General features: G+C 46.7%; 2 protein-coding genes across 3 annotated transcripts; one reads left to right on the top strand and one right to left on the bottom strand.

Moving 5' to 3' along the window:
- Positions 1 to 2,727: 2,727 nt before the first annotated feature.
- Positions 2,728 to 3,940, top strand: LOC114584737 (olfactory receptor 2K2-like). The gene has a single exon (XM_077918378.1). It carries the CDS (start codon positions 2,728 to 2,730, stop codon positions 3,661 to 3,663), a length of 936 nt encoding a protein of 311 aa, XP_077774504.1. The 3' UTR covers positions 3,664 to 3,940.
- A 705-nt stretch (positions 3,941 to 4,645) lies between these two features.
- Positions 4,646 to 17,971, bottom strand: EEF2KMT (eukaryotic elongation factor 2 lysine methyltransferase). 2 transcript variants are annotated; one of them, XM_028706520.2, is made up of 8 exons: positions 17,767 to 17,971; positions 12,294 to 12,356; positions 10,880 to 10,960; positions 10,226 to 10,327; positions 9,197 to 9,330; positions 6,806 to 7,116; positions 5,528 to 5,677; positions 4,646 to 5,299 (listed from the first exon to the last, which is right to left on the bottom strand). In XM_028706520.2, exons 1-8 carry the CDS (start codon positions 17,893 to 17,895, stop codon positions 5,199 to 5,201), a joined length of 1,071 nt encoding a protein of 356 aa, XP_028562353.2. In that variant the 5' UTR covers positions 17,896 to 17,971; the 3' UTR covers positions 4,646 to 5,198. The 2 variants fall into 2 exon arrangements, with proteins under 2 accessions (XP_028562353.2, XP_028562352.2); XM_028706519.2 differs by lacking the exon at positions 10,880 to 10,960.
- Positions 17,972 to 18,957: the final 986 nt, after the last annotated feature.

Raw genomic sequence — 18,957 nt, 5'->3', positions numbered from 1 at the left:
CCTCTGCACACTTCAGAGGACTCTGGAGAATATGTTTAAGGGCTGGAGAGGGCAAATATTATGCTTGTAGGAGCTTCCTATTTTTCCCCTTTTTGCTAGAAATTCACCAACTGGACCCAGGTTCAAAAGACATACACTTAGAATGAAATTTTGAGCACAGGGGTTTGTTTGGGACATCAGAACAAGATTGAGCTCACAGCCCTTCCACACAGAAATCCACTCCTGATTATATTTTATACATTTCAGCAGTATGATTTGGAGGGAGCGAGGAGTTGCTACGTTACTGCCATTAAACAACTGAGATCCGGAAATCCTTGTTGAACTGCTTGAAGTCATGATAACAAAATTGGGATCAAAAAATTGTTACACACTAACATAAATACAGTACAGATCGTATACAGGTATAATATTTTTGTGTGTGGAATTTAATAACAATTTGAAGCAAGCAACAAACACATTTTTATCTAAACCAAAATAATACAAACATAGTGTTTGCTGACCCAACAGCAGCAATCTGAGCAGATCTAACTCACAAAATATCACAAACCTGTTTTGACCCATATGTAGATACATACTTTTTTGTCTTTTTAATTTTTGTTTTTTTTAATATACTGTATGCATTTATGTGAGCATGAAACAAATTTTTGATCTCGATTTCTTTTTCATCGTATCTTCAGTTTGTGGGGATTTGTTTCCTTTTTTGTACCTCAATCTGCTTCAAGTCACTCACAAATAAATACCTGCCTGGGAATCTACAGTGCATCTACATGGGAAGAGCCGTAGCTCAGAGATAAGAGCATCTGCCTTGCATGCAAAAGTCTCAAGTTCAACCCCCAAGTAGAGCTTGGAATGTTTCCAGCATGAAATTCTGGAGAGACATTGCCAGTCAGTGTGGACAGTACATGGACATTGCCAGTACAGTGATGGACCAGTAATTATAAGGCAGCATCCCATGTACCTTCTCTCTGCACAGCTGTTTTAGGGCATACGCTCATCTGACCTGGGGTACCACTGATGCTGTTCTCCACATGAACTGGGAAGGCATTCCTTCACAGATGTGGTTTTGGAAGAGGGTTGGTTGTGGATTTGCAAATGTGGATTAGAAACTAAGACAGCTAGCTGTGAGCAAGCCATCTTCAGGGGTGCTATTTCACCACTACTAATCTTCAGATTGTGAAGAACCATCAATTAGCTTCCAGTGTACCTCAAAATTTGCTGTTTGAAAACCACTGCCTTTAAGAAAATGTGTTTCAGGAGGGAATTACAGATGCTCTATAACACTACCGTTCCATTGTCTAAGTAGATGGATGATCAGGAAACAAGAGAAGACAGTTTAATTTTGTTCTCAATATGCCAGATATCACATTATGTACCAACAATTTACAACTGATCCCACCTTGCCGGGAGCCCACCTATTCCCAATACTAGAGATGCAGAGACCAAGTAAATATACTTGGGGACCAAGTAAATATATTTATTCCTGCCTGCAAATCTTTCCAATGATGGTATTCTTTCATCCCTGAACCCAACAAATGTGTGCCAATGTCATCGTAACAACATCTGAAAACTTTCATGCCCAAAGGGTTTATATCTCAGTTCAGGGGTACTGTGTGCTGTGAACCAAATAACTTACGATCAAATGAAATGCTATCTTAGCTGCATATAATGCTCTCTCTCTCTCTCTCTCTCTCTCTCTCTCTCTCTCTCTCTCTGTGTTTGCTGGCAAAATGCCAGCAAAAAGATGGGTGATCCAGATCTGTGGAATTGTGGCTGTTTCACAATTTCCATTTGCTGGAAAAAAACAACAACACACCAGCGCTTAGCTCCTATCTGGGTGTATCTTTTCTTTTGTTTACGGTGGCGAAATATCTTTGCCGTTTTCTTCAGCCACTGACTTTGTGTTTATCTCCCTGGCTTAGGGTGTTGTTTGGGTTGCAGCCTTAACTGATCATTTCACACCCATCAGCACCATTACGAGATTCCTTTAGCGTACACCCTGAGTACAGATGCACACTCACTTCTGCTCTCAAAGGTCAAGCTAAAAATTATTATTTGTTTAGAGCATTTGTATCCCGTTCCTCAGCCAAAAAGGCTCCCAGACTGGCTTACAGACAGTCAATTCAGACAAGACAGTCTGTGCTTGCAGGCTTACTACAGTCACACAGGGGAAAAGGACAGGGAGGGATGAGCAGGTGGGGAAATCAAACTCAACACCAGTTCTTAAAACCGTCACCCTTTTAATGACCAGCTGGCACACTTCAGGCATAGGAAGTGTCTGATGTGTGAATGTTACAGAAAAGCGTGCACAATTTTTAAATAAATAAATAAAAGGCACCTCCAAGAGGCTGCTAGTTTGACTGGAGTGGTAATGATGAAGAAGTATGGGGTCTTCCAGAATTTTTCCAGGTAGTGGACTGAGTAAAACATTGAACATAGGAAGCTGCTTTATACTGAATCAGGCTATTGGTCCACCTAGTGTTGTCTTCCCTGACTGGCAGCATTTCTTCAGGGTTTCAGGCAGGGGGATCTCTCCCAGACTTACTTGGAGGTGCCAAGGATTGAACCAGGGTATCAGCTGCCAGTCAGTGTAGACGATGCTGAGCTAGATGGAGCAATGATAGGTCCAACGAAGCAGCTTCTTATGTTCTTCTGGAATATCTAAGCTTGGTCCTCTGGGAAATGTGACTTCTCCCTTCTTGCTTTTTAAGGTAGGTACTTGTGACCGGAATGGAAAGTAGGAACCTCACTATTTTCACCGAGTTCATCCTCCTCGGATTTCTGGGCCACCCCCAACTGGAGATCTTCCTTTTTGTGCTTGTGTCCGTGATGTACACGGTGACCCTCTTTGGAAACATCTCCATATTGGCTCTGACTTGTTTGGATTCTCGCCTCCACACCCCAATGTACTTCTTCCTCAGCAACCTGGCCTTCTTGAACATCTGCTACACATCTGCAGTGGTCCCCAAGATGCTGGCCAACTTCTTAGTGGCCAGGAAGACCATCTCGTACCAGCTGTGCGCTGCGCAAGTGTACATCACGCTCTTCCTAGGGGCGGCCGAGTGCCTCCTCCTCCTGGTGATGGCATTTGACCGGTACGTTGCCATCTGCAACCCTCTGCATTACACGATGGCAATGAATAAGGGCGCCTGCCTCGCTCTGGCCATTGGGGCCTGGCTTGGCAGCTTCCTCATGTCCGTGGTCCCTTCCTTGACCATGAAGCAGTCTCTGTGCAATTCCGTCATTGACCACCTGTTCTGTGAAGTTCCTGTCCTCCTCCAGCTGGCTTGTCCCAGCGACGACACATCCCTCAACGAGACCATGATGGTGGCAGGGAGCACGTTCACCTTGCTCATGCCGTTTGTCTTAATCCTGCTGTCCTATGTCCGCATCATCTTCGCCATCCTCCAAATCTCCTCCACGGATGGGAAGCGGAAGGCCTTCTCCACATGCTCGGCTCACATCACCGTGGTGACCATCTACTACGGGAGTGGGATGTTCATGTACATGAGGCCCAAGGCCAGCTACTCAGCTGAGAAGGACAAGCTGATCTCTCTCTTCTACTCGGTCATCAACCCCATGCTGAATCCCATCATCTACAGTTTGAGAAACAACGATGTCAAGGAGGCCCTCCTGAAACTGCTGAGGAGAACCAAAGCACCTTGAGCATGAAGACAGGGGTGGAGCATCTCAGAACCCAGGGGCCAAATGTGGCCCTCCAGCTCTATCTGGCCCTTCAGACTCTCCCCAAGCCATGCCCTCTCCCTGTCCCCAGATCATACCCCTACTTCACACCCTCCTTGAGTGTTTTAGCCTGGCTGGAATGCATCCTTGAATTTTGATGGCGCCTCTTGCTTGCCTGGATGGAGGATAGAGAGAGAGGCATGTATAGAAACTAGCCTGCTCCAGAGGCTTGGATTCGAACCAATGGCTTCAAGTTACAAGAAAGGAGAATCCGACTAAACATCAGGAAGAACTTTCTGACAGTAAGAGCTGTTCAGCAGTGGAGCGGACTCCCTCAAGAGGTGGTGGACTCTCCTTCCTTGGAGGTTTTTAAGTAGAGGTTGGATGGTCATCTGTCTAGGATGCTTTAGTTGAGATTCCTGCATTGCAGGGGGTTGGACTAGATGACCCTCAGGATCCCTTCCAATTCTATGATTCTATGATGCGGTGCAAAACAGCTTCCCGTGTGCCTTTGGAGGATATGGAACTCTTGCGTGAAGCCTATTTTGTCATGCTGTTTTATTGTCTTAATTATTTTACTAATTAGCTAGCATCCCTGAAACATAACTTTAATAAGTAGCTACAGTAATTGGTAGCATGATTTTGGCCTTCCTTCCTTCCAGGCACTTTTACAACTTCTACTTGGCTTTCTTTTCTCATTGAGGAAGAGTGGTGGTCAATGTGACAGGACACAAAGGCTGCAATAATATCAGACACTCAACTGCTGGGAGTAACTCCTCTGGGTGATCTGGAGGCTGAGGGTAAGGTGGTAGCAACTGGGGAGAAGGCCTACATTAGGAGAAAGGAACCTTTATTCAGGTGAGGGCCACATTGCCTTCTGGGGAACCTTCTGGGGGTGCACGGTGGTGGGCAGAGCAATAAATTTAACTTTGACCTTTGCACGCAAACAGTTGTTGGATTTAAAAAAAAAATCATTTTTATTAATTTTCCAAATTATTACAAATCAAACCAAATTAATCTAATACAATTTCTCAAAATCAGGTTTCCCGCTCCTGTTTCAAACCTATGATCATCATCATCATTTCCTTCCATTACGGCATCATTTCTTATTTAGAGTCCAGTTGACATCCTTCACTTGCTGTTAAACAATTATTCCAGCAGGCTGCTTTTTTTCACCTTACAAACAGCACCTCCATTATGTACAGTCACAGTTGCTGGATTTTTCACTCTGTTGCAAAGCTTAGTAAACCACTTTGTGAGTTCGAAAGTGTTTGAGTTCTTCTCCTCTTTTTCGTGTTTTATAAAATGCACCATATTTTTTTGACTCATATTCTGGTAGAATTTGCTTTTTCCTTCCCCAACAGATTTTATTAAAGTTTGAAAGAAAATACAAAAGTTAGTATGAGATATCAAACAGTTCTGGTAGAAACTGTATGCAGATATTTAACAGGTCTGTGATGGCATAATAAAATTTGATGGATTAACGATAAAATGAGTGTTTTAGAGAAAACAGAAATTTAAACATGCAATCTTAGAATTGTTATATTAGCATGTTGGTCATAAGAGAAAAGTTTCTTCTGAGGGCTGGGGACAACTTGCCATCTGATCCCAACTTTACCTGGAATGAGAGACAGGAAGAAAAGGGGTTACACTCAGCGAGGCTGCCAAAATGTTCCCCATCCCAATTTATCTGCAGAACTTAGAGATTTAGATTACTTGGACCACATGCGCTCCATACATTTAAAGTACTACAATGCCAACTTAAACAATCACGTCTCCGCCCCCACCCAAAAATATATTCTGGGAGCTATAGCTGGTTCAAGATTCTGAGAGTAAGGACACCTACCAAGCTCTGTTTGGAACCGGCAGTAAGTATCTGGGTTTCGAATTGTGCAGGCGATGTAGACTTCTGGGGCCTCCCCATCACCGTTGCAGCTGGAAAGCTTTTGCAGAATGCCAATAAGGGACTGTGTCAGCTCCGGATCATATACTACATCTGCTTGGAAAGGGTGCATTCAAAAAACAGACACACAAAGAAAATGAAGAAAGCAGGAAGTATATGGGGGAAATCTGGGAGAAAGCTGTTGGATGGAGTCTTTACTGGCTGGCAAGCTAAATTTTTATCTCCTCCACCCCTGGGCCCCCCAACTTTGAGAGGTGGGCAGGGTCATGCACCTGTAAGTCTCCTCGTGTCATAGTGACATCAGCGGGTGCTGCTGTCTGAAACCCCAAATGGTCAGACCCTGGAGTCCAGTTCTGGGCACCACCGTTTTTAAGAAATATATTGACAATGTGTGTGGAGGAGGGCAACTGAGATGATTTAAGTGTTTGGAAACTGAGCCCTATGAGGAACAGATGAGGTTGCCGAGTATGTTTAGCCGGGAGAAGAGAACACTGAGAAGGGATACAATAGCCATCTTCAAATATCTAAAGGCTTGCTGCATGAATGATGGAGCAAGATTATTTTCTGTTGCTCCAGAGTGTAGGATCTGAAGGTATATAAAGTAGAAGACAGGAGACCCAAAGTTGGAAAAGGCTGATCTGGAGTGGAATGCTGTTGATTATATAAAAAGTATGGAGATAAAAAAATGAACTGCCTGGTCTTGCTGGCGGCACCACACTGGAGCCACTCGTAAAAAAGCCCACCTCTGCTTTACCGCAAGGCGATAACCATTAAGCTGTGGCAAAAACAGCAGAGTTCCACATATAATGCCCTTAATGGATAGTGAATACAGTCTTTCAGGTAATATGCTCAGAGATCTTCAGGACTCTCAATATAAAAAACAGGATCCAGAGGTTAATGGGAAGCCAATGCAGATCCCTGAGGACTGGCAAGATTTGCACCCGATAAGGAGAACCAGTCACCACTGAGCAGTGGCATTTTGCACCAGCTACAGCCTCCAGACTAGTCATAAGGGAAGCCCCACCCACAGCACATTACGGTAGTCTAAACCAGGCATAGGCAAACTCGGCCCTCCAGAAGTTTTGGGACTACAACTCCCATCATCCCTAGCTAACAGGACCAGTGGTCAGGGATGATGGAAGTTGTAGTCCCAAAACATCTGGAGGGCCAAGTTTGCCTATGCCTGGTCTGAACATAACATTTGCATTCAGCGCACTGTACCTGCAGCAATGACGACGTCAGGGCTCTGAAGTTCTGCCAGCCGATCTTTTGTAACTAGGTTCCAGTCAAGCTCTGCTATGGTTATTTCAGGGCCCTGGGATCCAGGAAGCTCAGCCTCACAGATCTCTTGTTTTGCCACGCCATGACCGCGAGTTTCAGGTGGCAGAAACAGGCCGTTCAAGCGGATATTCTCCGACAGCTGTTGAAGAACACACTCGTGGTGATCGCTGAACGTGTATGTCCTGGGACGGCAAGCTTTGGAAATTGCAATGCCTGTCAGTCCGGTCCCACTTCCTAGTTCCAAAACACTCCTAAGAAAAGAGAACAGCAGCAAATCATGTTAAAGAAGACAAGGATATGAGCAAAAAATGTAGGAAGCTAAAGGTTTCAGGGAGGTAGGTAAGCTGAAAGCAGGTTTTCCATATATTCAGATCCCACATTTTCAAATCATTTTTGGGTTTCAAGCATCTTTGGATCAAAATATACAACATACACACACATATACAATTTTCTTATACAGTGGTACCTCAGGTTAAGTACTTAATTCGTTCTGGAGGTCCGTACTTAACCTGAAACTGTTCTTAACCTGAAGCACCACTTTAGCTAATGGGGCCTCCTGCTGCCGCCGCGCAGCCGGAGCACGATTTCTGTTCTCATCCTGAAGCGAAGTTCTTAACCTGAAGCACTATTTCTGGGTTAGCAGAGTCTGTAACCTGAAGCATATGTAACCTGAGGTAAAGGTAAAGGTACCCCTGCCCGTACGGGCCAGTCGTGACCGACTCTAGGGTTGTGCGCTCATCTCACTTAAGAGGCCGGGAGCTGGCGCCGTCCGAAGACACTTCCGGGTCACGTGGCCAGCGTGACGAAGCTGCACTGGTGAGCCAGCACCAGTGCCGCACACGGAAACGCCGTTTACCTTCCCGCTATAAAGCGGTACCTATTTATCTACTTGCACTTAGGGGTGCTTTCGAACTGCTAGGTGGGCAGGAGCTGGGACCAAACGACGGGAGCTCACCCCGCCGTGGGGATTCGAACCGCCGACCTTACGATCAGCAAGTCCTAGGCACTGAGGTTTTACCCACAGCGCCACCCGCATCCCATATGTAACCTGAGGTACCACTGTATATATAAACCTTGGGACGTATCCAATGCACTTATGCAAGGACTTTTGTGTGCACAACAGAACCCCACTCTTTTTCACTCCCTGTTTTCCTCTTCACCCTCCCTGAATTTGCTTTGGGGGGTTAGGGGACTTGGGAAGCAGGTGACGAGGGAGGGAGAGGAAGCCCTGTTGCACAGCTGAAAGTCCTTGCACTGAAAGAACAAATGCATTGAATATTACACCTTTTTGGGTTGACCACGCCTATCCAGACATGTACATTTTTACGTGTATTTAAAATGTAATTTTATCTAATAACATACATTTTTTAAAATGCCTTGATTTTGAAAAAAAAAAAGTTAGGCTAGTTTGTTTTTAAAGACCAATTTCATCAGCCATTTTAATGGATATTTTATATTTTAGGTATTTATTACATTTATATCCCACCTTTCCTCTAAGAAGCTCAAGGTGGTTCTCTTTCTCCCGATTTTATCCTCACAGCGACCCTGTGAGGTAGGTTAGGCTGAGAAAATGGCTGGCCTAAGAAAATTCCTTAAAGGCTTTGACATTTTAATTGGCATATAAATCCTGTTAAATAAAAATAAATAAATATACCGCCCAATACTATTTATTTAAGTCTAATCATAAATCTATTGATTTATCAATCTATCTAGACATGCACACACCACCTTTCCTTATCAGTTCCAAGGTGGTTGACAAGATATAGTAAAACAGCATTAGAAGCAACAATGACTCAGAATGTCAATGCCACCATGGAAAAAAATACGCAAAACTAAACTGCTGTCTGGTTTGCCTTCCAATAAAAAGGTAAAGGTACCCCTGCCCGTACGGGCCAGTCTTGTCAGACTCTGGGGTTGTGCGCCCATCTCACTCAAGAGGCCAGGGGCCAGCGCTGTCCGGAGACACTTCCGGGTCACGTGGCCAGCGTGACATCGCTGCTCTGGCGAGCCAGAGCCACACACGGAAACGCCGTTTACCTTCCCGCTAGAAAGCGGTCCCTATTTATCTACTTGCACCCGGAGGTGCTTTCGAACTGCTAGGTTGGCAGGCGCTGGGACCGAGCAACGGGAGCGCACCCCGCCGCAGGGATTCGAACCGCCGACCTTTCGATCGGCAAGCCCTAGGCGCTGAGGCTTTTACCCACAGCACCACCCGCGTCCCTATATTGCCTTCCAATAGCTCCTCACAAACCTCTGCAGGGATCCCAAGGCTAATAAGCCCTGACCAGCACTGGGGTCTGCCTATGACTGAGCACAACAAGAAATAGCTACCTGTTGCAAAAAACTGCAGAATTCTCCAGCGCCCATTCAGCCAGGTAAAGTCCAGCATCCCACGTGACAAGGCCTGTGGTTCCCCGTGAAATAATTGCGACGCTCTCACAAAGTGTAATGGCATCTCCAGAGGGCTACCAAAAAAGAAAAGAGAGCAATATACCATAATATTTTAAGAAAACACTTAAATACCTGAGCATTCCAAATCATTTCCCCATGTATAATGCACAGAAAACAGTAGATCTAGCAGAAAGGTAACACATATAGAGTTCTGCCCTGATGGTTGCGATTCATCCCCAATTATTCTTATTGTATAATTATGCAACAGTCTTATAAAAAGGTAAAGGTAAAGGTACCCCTGCCCGTACGGGCCAGTCTTGACAGACTCTAGGGTTGTGCGCCCATCTCACTCAAGAGGCCGGGGGCCAGCGCTGTCCGGAGACACTTCCGGGTCACGTGGCCAGCGTGACGAAGCTGCTCTGGCGAGCCAGCACCAGCGCAGCACACGGAAATGCCGTTTACCTTCCCGCTATAAAGCAGTACCTATTTATCTACTTGCACTTAGGGGTGCTTTCGAACTGCTAGGTGGGCAGGAGCTGGGACCGAAAGACGGGAGCTCACCCCGCCGCGGGGATTCGAACCGCCGACCATACGATTGGCAAGTCCTAGGCACTGAGGCTTTTACCCACAGCGCCACCCGCGTCCCAAGCAACAGTCTTATAAGGTTGCATAATCTTAGAAGGGGGGCGGGGTTGACTGTTACTATCATGAAGGAACCCTGCACCTCTGACTTTGCCACTACTCCAGTCCTGGTTTCAAATGCCCACTAAGTCATGCAGCTCACTGGTTGATCTTGGGCCAATTGCTGTCTCTCACCCTAAGCAACCTTGCAGGGTTGTTGTGAGGACCAAAAGGGGGAGGAACCACATATTTCACCCAGAGCACTTTGGAGGAAAAGAGGGATATCCATGCAAATCAATAAAGAAAGGTCACCCACAGTACACACAGAATAAAGACGTTCTTATTTACCAATAAATAGCTTTTATAACACTGTGTGGTTTCTTCAGTGTTTAAGACGTCCCCAATCGCTTCGTATAGCTGTTCCAGAGGTTCGGCACCCATGGACTCATGCTGCATGAAGAAAAGAAAGAACCAGAAGTCCAATGATCTTTGAATATCTCACAGGCAGCAAACACCGTCGTGGGTTCATGTTGCAATTGCAGAGTGCAGCCGTTCTGGTTTCCAGCTGTTCTGTTCCACCCTCCCTCCCACATCTGGGCACCAGCATTCCATGCATACTGAGCATGCTCAGTCCTCGTTGAGCTGTTTTGGGGAGGTCCCAGAGTGAGGGTTCTTTCCTACAAGTCACATAACCCATCTAGTCCAGCATCTTGCCATCACACTGGCCAACCAGGTGCCTATGGGAAACTGACAGGCAGGAAGCATTTTGGGCTGAAGAGTGGGTACAAAATTCTGCAAACAAAATAAAAAATATAGAATCAACTAGTTCCAATCAGTAGTCCGGCAGCTGCATTTAAAACCAGCTGAAGTTTCTGTACTGTCTTCAAGGGGCAGTCCCACGAAGAGTGCCTTAGAGTGGTCTAATCTCCAGGTGATGACACCATGAAGGACTGAACTATCACAACTTCAGTGGTATAAGCCATATTACTATCATATTTTTACCTTCTTAATAAGCTCTGATAAGAAGCATCTTCTATACTTCACTGAGAGAGGGTACTTCAAGCACAGCGGGTGATAAACAGTCTGAAACAAATAAACGCAACAGCCGATAAAGGCAACACACTGAAATAACTGTGTGCGTCAGCTAGAAAACTCCCAGGCCAAAGTAGGAGTAGCCAACCCGCTGCCTCTCCTGATGTTGTTGGCTCCAACTCCTATCAGCCGCAGATAGCTAATGGTCAGGGGTGATGGGAGTTGTAGTCGTAGAGGAGTTGGCTACCCTCGGGCCAAAGTAACACGTACAACTATATGTTACAAAACATGTTGGAAAAGTGATGATGTTATGTAATGGTTGTGAGGGGTTACTTGTGCGTAAATTGCCTTCGGTTTAGTTAGTTTGCTTGCCCAACCATGCTTGGGGTCAGAGCTCTCCCTCCGTGACCTGTTAGTCACTTGCAGAATCCGTCAGTGGGCGTCTCTTAAACCTCTTCCAGCATAAAAGCTGTTTGACCCCAAGTCTCCTCCTATGTTCCCTGCGCGGAACGCGTCTGCGCAAGTGAGGGGAAGGCAGGGGCGTGCCAGCGCTCTCTCCACTAGATTCGGGTGAAGGGTCTGGGAGCCCTGTCACCAATTCCTCCATCTCCCTCTCTTCCCTATTGGTGTTACACTGAATTCCTTCCCCCCTGCTGCTCCCCTCTCCAGCATCGTTCGGGAGCCCTGCCTCCGCTTCTCGCTCTGATGTCAGTTCCCTGACATGTTATCATTGTAATTTAAAGCAACAGGGAAACATCTTTGGACATATAATTGGCAGGATTTAGCTGGCCAGCTAACACTATTATATTATCCAACCAGTTCAGCTTCTTCTTCTATTAAGAGTCTAAACCTCATAGATGCAGGATAACAGGCCTGGAACAGACCCATGGATATAATCCAGGCAGCCCCCCCCCCCACCAACCTACACTATTATAATAGGTGGGAGTTTGGGTGACTGACTTCTGCCTCACAATATGGATTCACTGCTCACTGAAAGCAAGCGTTTCAGAAAAATGATAATTTTGGACCCCTTTTCCACCCAACATGCTTATTTCCCATGTTGTTTTACAGAGAAAAACCTCAAACATTAAATTCCCCACCTGTTTTCTGGTGGCCCAGTCTTTGAAAGGCTCTGCCGCATGCCTTTTTCTGAAGATGTAGATCAGTGTGAAGATGCCCTGTTGCTTGCAGTATGAAACTGGTCACCCCTCCTCCCAAAGCCCCCGAAACAAAACCCAAAGAGAAAAACTCATCACTAGAAAAAGCGGTAGAGTGTCTGTGAGGGGCCAGATTCCCCCGCAGCTGCCCCCCCCACCTCAGTTTCTTCACAGTATCTAATTGCATATGGAGCATGAAGTATATGCAGTTATCCACAGATGTTTACCTTCTGTAAAACAGTCAGCAGTGGCGAGGAGTCTTCTGAATTCTTTAGTATCTGTTCAAGATCCTAGATCACAAGAAACATAAATGATCAGGTAAGGTGTGTGTGTGGGGGGGGGGAGCAGCAAAAAAGTATTGTGGCACCCCAACCACGAATTTTATTATGGCATAAGCTTTTGCAGACTAGAAAGTGGGTTAAGACTTTATATAAGTTATGGACACAGTTGGACAACTTTTGAGAACTGTCCCTCTGCAAATGCGTGTGTGTGTGTGTGTGTGAGAGAGAGAGAGAGAGAGAGAGAGAGACCCCCCCTCAAAAACACCTCTGGGCTAATGCTGCCTTTTGCATACGGTGAATCTAGCCACTAGAATCTGCTCCACTTCCATCTGCAAAGCCCCAACCTTTCATTTGCATAGCTCTGCCTTAGATACCACTTCTTGGTCACACTGCTTGGAATGTTTGGAAGTTGCTTCATGGAACATAGGACGTTGCCTTATAATGAGTCAGATCATTGGTCCATCTTACACTGACTGGCAACGGCCTTCTAGGGTTTCAGGCAGGGAATCGTTCTCAGCCCTACCTGGGATTGAACCTGGGACCTTCCGCATGCAAAGCAGAGGCTCTGCCACCGAGCTATGGCCCCTTGGTACCCAAAGCAGCTAGGAAATAATGGAACGCAACAGAAAAGGCAAATGTAGCAATTAGCAGAGTGATATTTAATTCTATTTATTGTGTGCATTTGTAACAGCAGTTGCTGCAATGCTGCTTTTCTGATCTATGCTGGAAATATTCTCTGGTGGTTTCAGTTGCTGAAATTACCGTATTTTTCGCTCTATAACACGCACCTGACCATAACACGCACATCGTTTTTAGAGGAGGAAAACAAGGGAAAAAACATTCTGAATGAAACAGTGGATGTATCATTTTTGTGCTTCATGCTGTGGCCACAGACATGTGATCTGATGGTGAATTTGGGGTGACCCAATGCAAAAATCCTGATAATTCCTGTGGATCCATGCTTTGTAACCACGTTTTTGCACCATTGCAGCCCCAGGCAACTGGGTGCGTGATTTTTTGGGTGCAGGCTGTAGCCATGGACATGCTATGTGATCTGATGGTGAATTTGGGGTGACCCAATGCAAAGATCCTGAGAATCCCTGTGGATCCATGCTTTGTAACCACATTTTTGCACCATTGCAGCCCCAGGCAACAGTGGGTGCGTGCTTTTTTTGGTGCAGGCTGTAGCCATGGACATGCTATGTGATCTGATGGTGAATTTGGGGTGACCCAATGCAAAGATCCTGAGGATCCATGTGGATCCATGCTTTTTAACCACGTTTTTGCACCATTGCAGCCCCAGGCAACAGTGGGTGCGTGATTTTTTTGGTGCAGGCTGTAGCCATGGACATGCTATGTGATCTGATGGTGAATTTGGGGTGACCCAATGCAAAGATCCTGAGGATCCATGTGGATCCATGCTTTTTAACCACCTTTTTGCACCATTGCAGCCCCAGGCAACAGTGGGTGCGTGATTTTTTTGGTGCAGGCTGTAGCCATGGACATGCTATGTGATCTGATGGTGAATTTGGGGTGACCCAATGCAAAGATCCTGAGGATCCATGTGGATCCATGCTTTTTAACCACGTTTTTGCACCATTGCAGCCCCAGGCAACAGTGGGATCTATGCTTTGTAACCACATTTTAAGTGGGGAGCAAAGGAAAAACAAAGAAGGGACATGAGAGGGCAGAGAAGCAGCTGGTTAAGAATGCTGGAGAGTGATTTAACGGGTGGGAGGAAAGAAAGGCAAAAGTTCCCCCCCAAGCCAGCCATCTCTCTCTCTCTCTCTCTCTCTCTCTCTCTCTCTCTCTCTCTCTCCCTCTCTCCCTCCCCCCTCTCTCTCCCTCTCCCTCCCCCCCTCTCCCTCTCCCTCCCCCACTCTCTCTCCCTCTCCCCCAGCAGCACCGGAGCACAGAGAGGAATTAGAAAGAACGACACTCTGCTTGCCTGGAGGGGAGGGGCTTTCCCTGCTCTTTGTTCCTTTTCAGCAATCACAGCAACGAAACAGAGGAGGGTGGGCAGTAAAACCCTGAGGCAGAATGCAGGAAAGCAGCCGCTTCCTCTTTTCAGGTTTCCCTTCTCCGTGACTCGCGATTTGACTTTTGCTTGATTTTTTGGCTCCAGGGACCACACATTCGCTCTATAACACGCACAGACATTTCCCCTTCCTTTTTAGGAGAAAAAATCTGCGTGTTATAGAGGGAAAAATACGGTAAACTCTTTTGTTGTTGCTGCTGCTTTAAATTACCAAATGCTGTTAACAGATGAATGAAAGCATCAGGCAAAGAACTTTCTGGGAAAGAAGAAATCGCCCCTATTTAATTTTACTTTGAGGGGAGAAACAACTTTATTAAAAAACTAAATTAAAGCAACACTCTCTGCTACTAGCATACTGCACAAGAAATCCAGAGCTCCGTGCAGGCATAAGGGGCTAGTGGAATTTCTCAGCCGACGCAACACTGCATTTTGTTGGTTAAGGTGTTTTGTTTTTTTGTTTTTTTTTAAAGAGTGAGATTGCAAGTTCAATCTGCAGCATCTCCAGGTTTGGCTGGTAGAGACTCCTTGCCTGAACTCCTGGAGAGCCTCTGCCAGTCAGTGCAGACAATATTGAGCTAGATGGACCAATGGAAACTACCCCAGTTCCTAGGATGCAAATCTGTGTCACGGGCCTGTGGCTCAAGTCTTTTTAAGTACCAAGTAATAGACCCAATAGACGGGCAGGGGTACCTTTACCTTTAATACACCCAAAAGGGACACAGGTGGCGCTGTGGGTTAAACCACAGAGCCTAGGACTTGCTGATCAGAAGGTAGGCAGTTCGAATCCCTGCGACGGGGTGGGCTCCCGTTGCTCAGTCCCTGCTCCTGCCCACCTAGCAGTTTGAAAGCACGTCAAAGTGCAAGTAGATAAATAGTAGATTACAGCGGGAAGGTAAATGGCATTTCCGTGCGCTGCTCTGGTTCACCAGAAGCGGCTTAGTCATGCTGGCCACATGACCTGGAAGCTGTACGCCGGCTCCCTGGGTCAATAAAGTGAGATGAGCGCCGCAACCCCAGAGTCGGCCATGACTGGACCTAATGGTCAGGGGTCCCTTTACCTTTTAATGGCCCCGAACAACACAATCTCATGCATTTTTACTTAGAAGGAAGGCCCACTGTGTTCAATGGGTCTTATTCTTAGGGGTTGTAGGTCAATCTGCTAACTATTGGGGGATGTGCTAGCTGTACATTTCCAGCATGGAGCAAGTGGGTGGGTTGCATCCAATACCCCCCCCCCAACACCAGGATTCTCAGTGCAGGGACCCCTGGAGTGTTCTAAAGAAGTAGCGGTTGTGTTCAAGGTGGTCAGGAGCTACTTTTGGCAGCTATTTTCATATCCGCTTATTTAGTGATAAAATAATACACTAGTAAGCTGTCACATTCAATATTGCTGAGATGAGCTTATTGCAAATCATATGAACGCTTGAACGAAGAAAGAATTTTTAGACCCGGTCATTGATCAAAAGCGACAAGGATGCTTACAGAACATTCATCAGCCTTAAATACGAGTCTTTTTTGTTTGTTGCCTGGTTATCCCAAAGGGGTGGGAGAAACCAGCAGTCCTCCCCCCCCACTGGTCAAACGCAGCTCTAGCACCCTCTGTCTCCCACTTCTGAGATTCTTATGTTTAGGATTCCAGCCTAAAGGAAGGTCTGAGAGTATCACATACTGCTTTACAGAGAATGAGCTGAGCAAGCTATAAGTGGCTGAACACCTGCTTTTCATGCAGAAGATCCCAGGTCCAAGCCACAGCATCTCTAGTTAGGGCTGGGAAAGGTTCCTGGTCTGAAGAATCATAGAATTGTAAAGTTGGAAGGGTCATCTAGCCCAACTCCCTGCAATGCAAGAATCTTTTGCCCAACATGGAGCTCAAACCCATGACCCCGAGTTTAAGAGTCTCGTGCTCTACTGACTGAGCTACTCTCACCCCAGAGTCCCCAGAGAGCCACTGACTCACAATACTGAGCTTGATGGACTAATGGTCTTAACAGCCTTATACATTAGTCCATCAAACTCAGTGCTGTCTACCCTGACTGGCAGCAGCTCTCCAGGAACTGTTCAGATCAGGAATCTTTCACACCACTAACTGGAGATGCTGGAGGTTGACCTGAGATTTTTCAAGCTCTTCCCTTGGAAGTTCAAAAGTTTTTGCATTGGATTTGGCTGCAACTCAACCACCGTTGAGTTCATGTCCAGGTTAATTAAACCCCTGGGTAGACGGTCCAATTATGGATTAAGAATAGCTTTTCCATTTTAAGCCTTTCTTCCAGGAGCGGATTAGGTAGTGTATCTCACAAAACGGGAGAGATGCCAAGGCAGGTCACGCTCAGGTTAACCTAGGATCGAAGGGGCACATTATCTATTTGTCAAAAAATTTCCTGCCTGACCTTCAACTAAAGTTCCGGGTGGAGAATTTATAACAAAGTGCAAAATTAAACTATCTGCAAAGGAGGTGTAAAGCTACAGCTGTGCAAAGGTCACCACCACCAGTAGCCACATAGCAGTACAGTGGTACCTTGGGTTACAGACATTTCAGGTTACAGACGCTTCAGGTTAAAGACTCCACTAACCCAGAAATAGTACCTCGGGTTAGGAACTTCGCTTCAGGAAGAGAACAGAAATTGCGCAGTGGTGGCAGGAGGCCCCATTAGCTAAAGTGGTATATCAGGTTAAGAACAGTTTCAGGTTAAGAACGGATCTCCAGAAAGAATTAAGTTCTTGACCCGAGGTACCACTGTACAGAGAGTCTTGTTGACAACTGCAGGCGGGGAGAGATTTGCTTGCAGTCAGCCCAACCAGGGGATCTGTTCCGCCACTGTGAGAATAGAATGCTGGACCAGGCAGGCCACAGAAGTATCTACTCTCTGATGCATTTAAATTCGGTGGCTACTAGCCATGGTGGTTGCAACTTCCCGTATCAGGGACAGTATGTATCTGAATAGCAGTTGCTGGAGAGTGTGCTCTTGTATACAGGGATTCTGGTTGGCCACTGTGAGAATAGGATGCTGGACTAAAGAGGCCTTTGGCTTGATCCAGCAGTCAGGCTCTTAGCAGCAGATGCTGGCTGGGATTAAAATGTGGCCGGGGGAAACTACTCTCTCCGCCGTTGCTCTTTTTCTTTTTTAAAAACCACTTCTGCCCACGCGGCCGAATTCTTATTTCAGCCGGTAGCAGACCAAAGTCTCCGTCTAAGGCTTTTCTCCTAATGCAAAGGACTGCTCCTCTGCCCCCAAACAAAGCCCCTCTAGCGCCCCCCGAACAGAACCAGACTCCCCCGGTCCCATCCTTAGCCGATGGGGCTAGCTCGCCCAGTCCCCTGCTTCCGCGCAAGGCACGCCCAGGCCAGCCCCCGACCGCGCGTCCTTCGCTCCGCCTCCTCACCTCCCAGGGCAAATCGCGCAGCCGCTTCCCGGCGAGGAAGCCGCGCTGGAAGCGGAGCGCCACGCTCTCTTCGGGGGCTTCTTTCGGCTCGCACGCGGCGCGTTCCTGCCGGGGCTCTTGCTCCTCCATCGGCGGCGGCCGCTCCTCCTCCCGCTCCTCCTCCGTGCGCGCCGGCGGGCGGGCTTCGTAGCCGCGCCTCCTGGGCTCCGGAGCCCGGCCTTCCGGAACAGGGGGAGGATCGCCGGGCAACCCGGGTTGTGGGCTGGCTGGGTGTCCAAAGCGGCGTGTAAAACTCCCCAGGTTTTTGTTTTAGTTCCAGGTTTTTTTCCCCTTTTGCGAGCGGCTAGTAAATAGGGAAGAGAGTGCTTTGGGGCATGCGCAGAGTGGTATTTCGTGAATAATAATAATAATAATAATAATAATAATAATAATAATAATAGTTATACTTGGGCGGCGCAGACTACCCATCTCCAAATTGCCAAATGTTTATGCATGTCAGGGTGTCAGACCTCTACTCCAAAAGGTGTGCCCCAGCCCTTCTATTGGGTAACCCTGGGGGAGGGAGACACGGACCCTCTGTACATTATTTTGACAGGTATATGCATTTTATGCACACCCACCCACCCAGTATGTGCATAGGGTTCGTTGGACAACTGCATTGCAAAAATCAAAGAAGTGTGAGTTTCATAGGCTTGCCATGTTTTGGTTCGTTTATTGCATTGGGTAGTGCAGATTAGGCAGGTTTGATGTGAAATGTGAACTAATGAGAATTTCTCTCCCATTGCTGGCTTGATGCAAATATTTGCTTTCACCGCTGCTGTCAAAGGGAGCAACCAGTTGCTAGCGCTCAATTGGTGTGTTGAAACAACAGATGGTTTATGAGTTTGCTTTCTTCTTCTTCGCTTCCTGTCCCGTTTCCCCTTGTGTGTTGTGTGTTTTAGATTGTAAGCCTGCAGGCAGGGACTACCTTGTTTTAATGGGTTGTATGTAAGCCACTCTGGGGGCATTTTTGGCTGAAGAGCAGGGTGCAAATGCACTAAATGCAATACATACATATATACATACTGACTGCTTGTTTTCTGGGAGGATGCAGGGGTGCGCATACCCCTAAACATTTTGTGAATCTAAGTTTGGCCTCATTGAGGGGCAGTATTTCAATAGGAGTAGGAAAATGAGAGTGCCTCTAAACAT

Source organism: Podarcis muralis, chromosome 14 (assembly GCF_964188315.1).
Source record: "Podarcis muralis chromosome 14, rPodMur119.hap1.1, whole genome shotgun sequence".
Taxonomy (NCBI): Eukaryota; Metazoa; Chordata; class Lepidosauria; order Squamata; family Lacertidae; genus Podarcis; species Podarcis muralis.
This window is presented reverse-complemented; position numbering and strand designations above follow the sequence as displayed.